The 8,550-nt window shown below is 42.7% G+C and overlaps 1 protein-coding gene across 1 annotated transcript; it reads right to left on the reverse strand.

Annotated features, from left to right (window-relative positions):
- Nucleotides 1-278: 278 nt before the first annotated feature.
- Nucleotides 279-5,702, reverse strand: LOC110987229 (alpha-amylase 1-like). Its single transcript, XM_087144087.1, has 4 exons — nt 5,557-5,702; nt 5,046-5,182; nt 2,813-3,054; nt 279-1,743 (listed from the first exon to the last, which is right to left on the reverse strand). The coding sequence occupies exons 2-4, from the start codon at nt 5,180-5,182 to the stop codon at nt 653-655; spliced, it is 1,470 nt and encodes a 489-aa protein (XP_087000213.1). The 5' UTR covers nt 5,557-5,702; the 3' UTR covers nt 279-652.
- Between the last annotated feature and the right edge of the window lie 2,848 nt (nt 5,703-8,550).

The following is an 8,550-nucleotide window of genomic DNA, read 5'->3' on the forward strand; positions in this document are numbered from 1 at the left end:
CATGGGTACATATCGCAATGCATGACATCATGAGCGAATATAATCTTCCAAAGTTTTAAGCAGTAAATGCGCTTTCCCTTTCTTGTGATCGAATGTGACCCCGTACCGTTCTGTCATTTCCCCTACCCTCGGCATACAACGGCCGAGTCACATTGCGCCAATGACCTCCAGTCTATCCTACCATGTAATGCAGTAAACCTTACTCGTCATCAGTACAGGGCTTTGCACCAGGGGTGGACAACGCCGGGGTGATAATACTAAGACGAAAACATCCTGCATCACAGATGAATATGTTTTTATTTTTAACAGCCAAACGAAGCTTCGTGAGGAAGCAAAAGTTTCTGAGAGGCTCCTTTTTATTTAAATCACACTTTTTGAAGTTTTAATGCGTGGTAGAAAGAAAACTAGACGGACAAAAGATTAAAGGGAGTAAGATTTGAGAGTTGGAAACTACAGAAAAGCGTTGTGGATTGATCGTAATATTTGAAAGCAAGGTTACGGTATTCAGCAGACCCTGATCAACTCAGAATTGATTCAATCAGTTGTCGGAGGCTTGAGAATTTGTATTATTTTAAATTGTTTACTTTGATCCAAATACTTGTTTAATTAAAGATCTTTTCAAGAGACACAAAGACAATGTTTATTCCCGCATTCACTGCTTGGCATTGACGTGGATTGCCACAACGGGGTCGTCGTTGCCTGAGCCTGCGATGTCAAACTTCGCGAATCCGTTGCCGTCAACGAAGACCGTCGGCCCAGTGCATTTGTTCTCGAAATCTCCCAGGATGATGTTGCAGTAGGTGCCAGACGGCAAGCCCGTTTGCAGTGTCTGGCTCAGTTGGAAGTCTTCGTTGTTGATGACGATGAAGCCCCTGTTACCACGGCCGAACGCGATCTGGTACCAGCCATTGTCCCACCAGTTAGTAAAGAGCTGACCCATTGTCACCCGGCGGAATTCGACCATGTTCTTGATCTGTCTCCAGCGATGCTCACACACCCAGCCGTTACCGCAGCTATTGTCTGGGTTGAAGATGGGCGACTTGATGTCTCCATTGGATTCCTTTGGGGGACTGCTGTTAGGGTCGGTGAAAAAGAAGCTGCTCATCACTCGAGTAAAGCCATAAGGGTGAGCAAGCATGAAGGCGTTGGCCATCTTGTACAGCCTCGGGGATTGATGGGTGATAACACCACCACCGCCGTGACCCCTCTGGTTGTCATGGTTGTCGACAAATACCAAGGAGTTGTAGTCGGGAAGGAAGCCCCACGATTCCCCGAAATTCTTGAAATGGCTCAGCGGGTTTTTCCGCCAAAAGCCTTCTGCAAGTTTTTGGCCATAATGGAATTCGGTCACCCTGCCGATGTCCAGGTATTCCTTAGCCGAGACAGCTTCCGAAGCACGGTCGATTACCTCCTGGACAAAGAAGGGCCGGGCGTTGCTCAGAAACCCGAAGTTTGTGTTGAGATTCTTCAGCTTGCCGTAGATTGCCTTGAGGTTGTCCGGCCACATGTGTTTGGCAGCATCCACCCGGAAGCCAGCCACGCCCATGTCGATCAAATTGTTCAGGTACTCGGCAATCTTGTTCCGGACGTAGTCTTTCTTCTGGTAGAGGTCCTTTAGGCCCGTAACGTCGCAGTTGCGAATAGAGTCTTTGTTCGTGTAGTCGATGTCTCCCTCAGTCGGGCATCTACCTTGCGGCCAGTTGAAATCCAAGCTCGAGTAGGGCACTCTCCTGAAATCATAATCTGTGGAAGCAGAAAAAGGGAAAAAGACGATTTTTGATTCAACTCGTGTGCGTACTCATCCGGCAACGGCAGCTTGGTTGCTCGAAGCCTCTACCTCACTTGATGCTTGAGACTTTGAAAGTGGCGTAAAGGTCTACTAGAAACTGGGGGTCGTGGAATGGGGAATAGAGGGAGGTAAGGTAAATAAAAATATTGCCCGGCCATGCAAATTATGACACCATTATGACACAAGGGTGCTCTGTTCATGATACAGTGTACATCATTGATATGTATGCCCCGAACCTTACGGGTGCACCCCCGTAAATAGGCCAGAAATGTGCCCGTCGAGCTCATTAATAAAAGTTGACTGATTTTCAAATGTTACACTGGATATCAGCCAGACGAACGTCTCCCCACTGAATGGGTGACGTTGTAACATGACATGAAATACCTTGGACTGTGAACATTGTGATAACCGTTGCACAAAATAATTAAAAGTTTTTAAATTTTGACGGCGTGGTTGACTGACAGCTGACCACCGGCTGACCGCTGGAAACCCACCGGTCCACCTGATCCGACTACCACCGCTACCTGCAGCAAAATAGCCATGCTCTAACTGTAGCTCATGCTCTAAACCAGACTCTTCTGGACTACTCCCACAAGGGATATACCATAAAATGGACGGGGGTGGCCACGAATATGAAATTAAATTCTTGAACAAAAGCCTTTTATTTACCGTTTATTGACTTCTTTGACTCTCTGAATAAAACGGCATTTATGAATAGGAATAAATATGTGCTTGGTCGGTTGGTCTTAAACGTTAGCTAGTTTTAGTCAGAAAATGACCGTTGATAATAATGAATAAACGCTGAAAATGCCCTTGCCTGCGGCTCGGGCATTAGTCGCATCAATTCTCCTGACCCGCTCTGAAACACACTTATGTTTTAAAGGCCAAGCATACATTTATTCTCTTAATATTAAAATAGTCTCTCTTTCCACTGGTAGCAATCAGTCAGTTTCCTTATTAGGAACCGGAAAGACAAGAGACACCCTCACCGTGAAAGTAACACAATTGTTTTAAAATACTCACCACCGTTTCCATCGGGATTGCTGGCCGCCATGTGGTTAATAACGGCATCCACGTAGATGCGAACGCCAACCTTGTAGCACCGGCTCACCATATCCTTAAACTCGGCTTCGTTACCACTTCGTGAGTTGAGTCCATACCCGATGGGTTGGTACCGCTCGTACCACGGGCGCACCGGGTTCAAGATGATGTGTTCGTTAGGAGGGGACACCTGAACTCCCGCAAATCCATGAGGTCCTAACCAGCTAAAGACATGAAGAGATATTCACGTAATGAGTACAATATAACAGGATTGTTAAAGTAATTTTAGGTCCATACAAAAGTAAATAACACCCTTTTCAAAAATAACTTGCTTTCTTGGAGATTGACTCTAATGGACAATTTCAAAACTAAAGCGATTTGAAATTTGTGTGATTTTTACGATGCAGAGGGTTTTAATTTTCTTTAAACTGCAATCAAGGAAACATCCGGCTGACATTTGACAAAATTTTGTACGGTGCCATCTCTCATTTATTCTCAAACGTACTAACGGTACTCTAGAGTTGATATGTTGAATTTTACATACTCACCTTAACTCTCCTCATCTAGTGTTAAAAAACGACTATAAAACCCTCTTGGTATTGCAACCCGAAAAAGAACGAAACCTTCAGCTGAATATTTTCATTGCCAAAGTCATTAATTTTAACTTGTTTAGCTTTTAATGAGCCATTAAAAGAAAAAGTTCAAATGTCTTGCTCTCGATACCGACTTTATTAATGTACATGTATATCAATATTGTTGTAGACTATATCAGTAAAATCGTTGGAAGTAGTACAGTGCAAGGTGGCTAAGTATTTCCAACATTTGAAACCAAAATACAGTTTCCTACGAAAATAAAAACGTCAACTGGAAGAACTCAAATCTTCATCACTCATTTTAACGTGGAGTTTACTGTTTGAAATGCATTTCATTTCACCATCTGACATTATTTGATAAAGGCTTTCATGAAGTGTGCCTCTTGCTGATTATCTCTTGAAACTTTGGAAACGCGAAATTCAGTGGTCTGCCATAATGCAGGGTTCTTCAAACAATGCCACAGTACTGTCCTAAGCCGAAAGTGTGAAAAAATAGGCATTTTATACGTGACCACTTCCCTCAATGTGATTGAAATAGTTTGAAAAGAATCTTCTCTATTTGAAGATTAAGTGAAATCTGGATCTCAGTTTCAATCGGTACACCGGCGTAACAAGTGTTAAGTCCGCTGCACTTGACCTCTTTGGTTCTAGCGGTTGACTAGCCTTGTTCAAGACGTCGGAAAATAGTGCACGATGACCACTGGCCGGTCGCTAAAGCCTTGGTCACACCATAACGATTTTGGCCAGGAAAACCCCCATTTAACCGTGGACGTGTATCTTGTGATGTGTTTGGAATATCGGTATCGATTACTGACCGGTATTCTACGGTGACGATTACGGACAGACGGTCTAATATGATTACGATGTGTACGGTTCCAGTCCACTAAAATCAGGTATACTCTTAAGTAATGACGATATACGAACGGACGATCTAGTACAATGTGGACGGTTATAGTCCACTAGAATCAGGAATTCTCTATGACAATAAACAATTACAGATTATTCACTCTTCACTGACAATTTATTGAGACTCTTCACCTGCATTATATTCCCAGCAAAACATCTAGAAACTTTAGTACCATCTAGGAAATTCGTACTAAATCGTCATCACAAAAATTAACCACGGAAGGCCATGCCTCTCGGTATAATGATAACCGTGAGAATATCTCAGACTGAATTACAAAATAGACTAGATTTCCCCTCCTTTTCAAAAGAAACTTTGCTGTGCCACGATAGTTATAACATGCGCTTCTAGACCACATATCTGTATATACCATTTGCCAAGTTTCAGCAAGACTTTTAAAAAGTTTTGGTCAAAATTGTGACAGCATGACCTACAATCTTGGACAAATCTCATTAGAACATGGCTCCCCCCTTGGCCCCTGTCAATGTTGTTTTTCATTGGGTAAGTTGAGCCGAATCTTGCTCCGATAGAAGACCGCAACATTGAATGGGGAAGAGGGGATCTTTTCACCACGCTTTCCACAAGGCGTTCCAACTACATGTATTTTGTCCCGCCATCAATCTTCTAACACGGCAAAGCAAGCAAACCGGTAAAGCAGGGATGGTGTGCAGCGGGCGTTTAATAAAAATGGAAGACTACAGAAAAACGAAGTTCTTACATTTCGCACTCCTTGGCGATATCTGTCCATTTCCAATTGAACAGGTGCACGATGACCTGCCTATCGAGCATGGTGTAGGCGTCCCACTGGGCAACGGCCACGCCCAGAAATAGACAAAAGAGCCAAATGATAGCCATCTGAATACAGACATTTTTGGTCACACATTAAATGCGCACAAAGAGAAACGCAAGAACATATTCTTCTCTTATAGGCCCACAACGTATTGTTGACCTCTGTAAATTGACACAAACGGAGCATCGTTTTTGTGTAACACGTTTGAAAACCGTTTTCGAAAACCCAAAACGAGCATAACTTCTAAAGATCCCATTTTCCAAATGCACGATATTAGGATGTGTTTCTCTTAAGACCACTTATGTCAATATATACATCAGACCTTATTCACCCTTTGGAAAAGCCGACCGGACAACCAGTGAATGAAATAACTGCATCTTTCCTAAGGGATCTATAACAAAACACAAGCCTTGAAACTTCTCGATTGCAACCACGTTACCTTCCTGTATGTTGCTAATGTTCAGATCTAGTATCGACAGACGATATGAAACTTGTTTAGCTCACGGTGGTTTTTGTAAAAAATTTCACCCTCAAAAACAGCCGTCAGGGAGCAAGGGACACTCGATCTCTATCGTTGATTGACATGAAGAGAGACCACTTTCTGCCAGACCTAAATGCTTCACAGCGTCACACTTTCCCTTCGCCTACATACAAGTTTAGGGAGATCTGGGCTACTTATTTCCGAATCATTTGCATATGATGAGGCTTTCAAAGAACAGAATGGTAGTGTAGCAGAGCGAAGTACCATTAAGAGAAGAAAAATGCGCCTGAGGAGGGTGAGAATTTTTGGAACAAGCTGCCATTTAGCGTAAAAATAGATGGGGTAAATTCCTCGATGAAGTTCCCGTTCGGGGACGCCTTGAAGTGTATTATCCTCCAAATCATTATTCAAAAAGGCAGTGAACAAAGTCCCCAAACCGCTCCTGACACATTTCTCAGCGGATCCTCTGCCATAACTTTGTGAAAAATTGGGAATGACTTTAATGTGTGGGACACAACAGAGGGCAAGTGTTTGCTCAAGACGCCCCCCCCCAAGTGGAGGAGATATATGCTCCGATCTCCTCAGAATTCACGCCCATGAACAAGAATTTTTCAATTCTTGAAACCTTCGCTGTGCAAATGATCAAAAAATCATTAGCCTAAATCTTGCTGTGCTAGTTTGTCGGCGGCGCCGGGAAAGTGTAACATAGACCATTTAGGTCCGATGTGATGCACCATTTCTGCATGTACGGGACAAATATCGCCAGTGAGTGCGAAAAGTTGTGGTAGATATTTTCCTTCAAGATTTCATACGATGGATAAAAATGAAAAAAAAATGAAAAAGGGACTTGTGGAAGTGGACATAATCCGTCTCCGTTGCTGTTAGGCTAAAAGCAGTGTATGTCATTTATATGCACCGATGACTCCCATTTCATCCCACCGTGCACTGCGATAAACATTGTTACGGCATCACTGTTAACATATGTAGCAGTGTATAATGGATAATCCGACTCCGTTTCAGTAATTGCTAGGGTAATCCCATGATTGACACCCCTCTCAAAAGGTAGCTGGGGGAAAGTTAGGAGAAGTCACGGGAGTTCGATCAGATGATGCATGGGAGACGGTAGAACCATCTGATCACGTGATTTCTGAGGTTGCTTTGCACGACGTCCCTTGCGAGAGGGTTTTATGTTATTCCTGTCCATTAACTTATGGGTAAACAGGGGGATAAAGTCTACTCGCCGAACGATAATTTTATCGCGGGTCTTGTGGTTTTGGTATAGAAACCGGTGGGAAAAATGTGCATGTTGCGGCAGCAAAGTGGTTTCTCACGGGTTGTATAATCTGCCATGTGCTGCTCGCATGCATCGAGTCACTGCAGAGCCATAAATGATTTCTGGTAGTCAATTTAGTCAACACTGATCTTTTGAGATTCCTGCAGTGCATTTTCTATAGTCATTAATATAGTAGTCCTGTATGGCCGTATACATCCTGTTGATGATGATTTGTTTTACGTCCTTTATGTCCTTACGTCTTTCCCAATTTTCCTTGTCTCTTCATGACACGTGCTCCACCCTCTTGGTCAGAAAAAGTTTTTCAAATTGGTAATGTCAGTGCAACAGTTTCTGTTGATCCCACCTTGAACTTCATCTGCTATTATTACCTTGAGTAATCAACAGGGATTATGGTTGATTGGATACTTCCAAGAACAAGCCCAAAATACATTTGTTCGTCTCTGCAGTTTAACTGGGTATGTGCAAAGATCATCTTATGCTTTCTTTTCTGAAATATGTTCCCAATGGTCACAGCAGTAGAATGATCAGTCAAAACCCCGCAGTCAACGAAATCGATTTCCCCGCTCAGTTTGTACAGCACGGAAAACAAAAATTGTACCACAGTCACAAAAGCTGGATAAGAACAATTACTTTGAAGTGTCGAGGCTGTTTTTGGTTTAGAATTGGCATTTGTCGAAGTAAAAAAAAACCTACGATTCATTTTGTTTTACCCCTGGAAATTATTTATCTAGTAAAAATATTATACATGCATAAAGTGAGCTATGTCTCTGTAATTTTCGTCACACCAAGCCAATACATCAAGAAAGGGGTGTTAACTGACAATATTCCCTATCGGCTCTGGGGCCGTTTGGCTTATTGGTATTATTATTTGACAGTCCTAATGTCAATGATCCAGTTAGAAATATTATTTACAAATGTCCTATTGATTGCACTGCTCTCGTGAACAAACTAACGTCGTAGTTGTCTTTTAATTTATTACAACGAGTTGTCAAATTTTTATGGTCGTTCATTTTCATTTTGTCTACAGGGTGTTTGCAGCGGTCGCATCTTTTTATTTGAAAAAAAGTTAAAACCAGCTCAATACCCTAAGAAAGGCACTGGTCACAAATCTGACGGTTGCTCTCTGGGACTGTAGGAACAGCCGGTTGTATAACGCGTCTATATCCCTCGTTTTGTGTGGGCACATTATTAGTCCAGTAGCTGCAAATCGTTGGATAGAGGTCCCCTGGACACGCATACCCGGAATGAGACACAACATCAACCGGGGCAGGGGGCCCAGCCAGATTTGTCCGGGATTGTTGTTGCAAACCACAACCCTCTATTTTTCTCTGTGGCGTACCCCAAATAGAAAAAGCCATCTTATCTTCTCATGAGCGAATTCATGGTCCGAAAGCGCCCTATGTTCTGCAGTGACATTTGTCTGTGGTTTGCTGAAGATGAAAGTATATTTAAAAGCCACATTTTGAAAATATGTATTGGTTCAACAAACTGGATTAAACTTAGGCCTAAGTTGCAGTTTCATTCAGGGCTGCAATTGAACGCTTTTCGATTTGTGTTTGAAAAGTGTCAGACTTGACTAAGGAATGACTTTTTTCCATGTCATTTTTGTACCCCACGAATGGCCTCATGAAGCAAGATGTTCTCAGTGTCGTGTTCCC

The sequence above is a fragment of the Acanthaster planci genome, linkage group LG12, assembly GCF_054643075.1.
Source record: "Acanthaster planci isolate LZ-2023a linkage group LG12, COTS_SCS, whole genome shotgun sequence".
Classification (NCBI taxonomy): Eukaryota; Metazoa; Echinodermata; class Asteroidea; order Valvatida; family Acanthasteridae; genus Acanthaster; species Acanthaster planci.

Bases quoted from the DNA above. Each gene is read 5' to 3' on its own strand.
- LOC110987229 (XM_087144087.1), bottom strand. From the start codon at position 5,182: ATGGCTATCATTTGGCTCTTTTGTCTATTTCTGGGCGTGGCCGTTGCC. The intron at 3,055-5,045 runs GTAAGAACTTCG...TCATGTCTTTAG, and splicing joins ATCGCCAAGGAGTGCGAAAT to CTGGTTAGGACCTCATGGAT. The intron at 1,744-2,812 runs GTGAGTATTTTA...CTGCTTCCACAG, and splicing joins CAATCCCGATGGAAACGGTG to ATTATGATTTCAGGAGAGTG.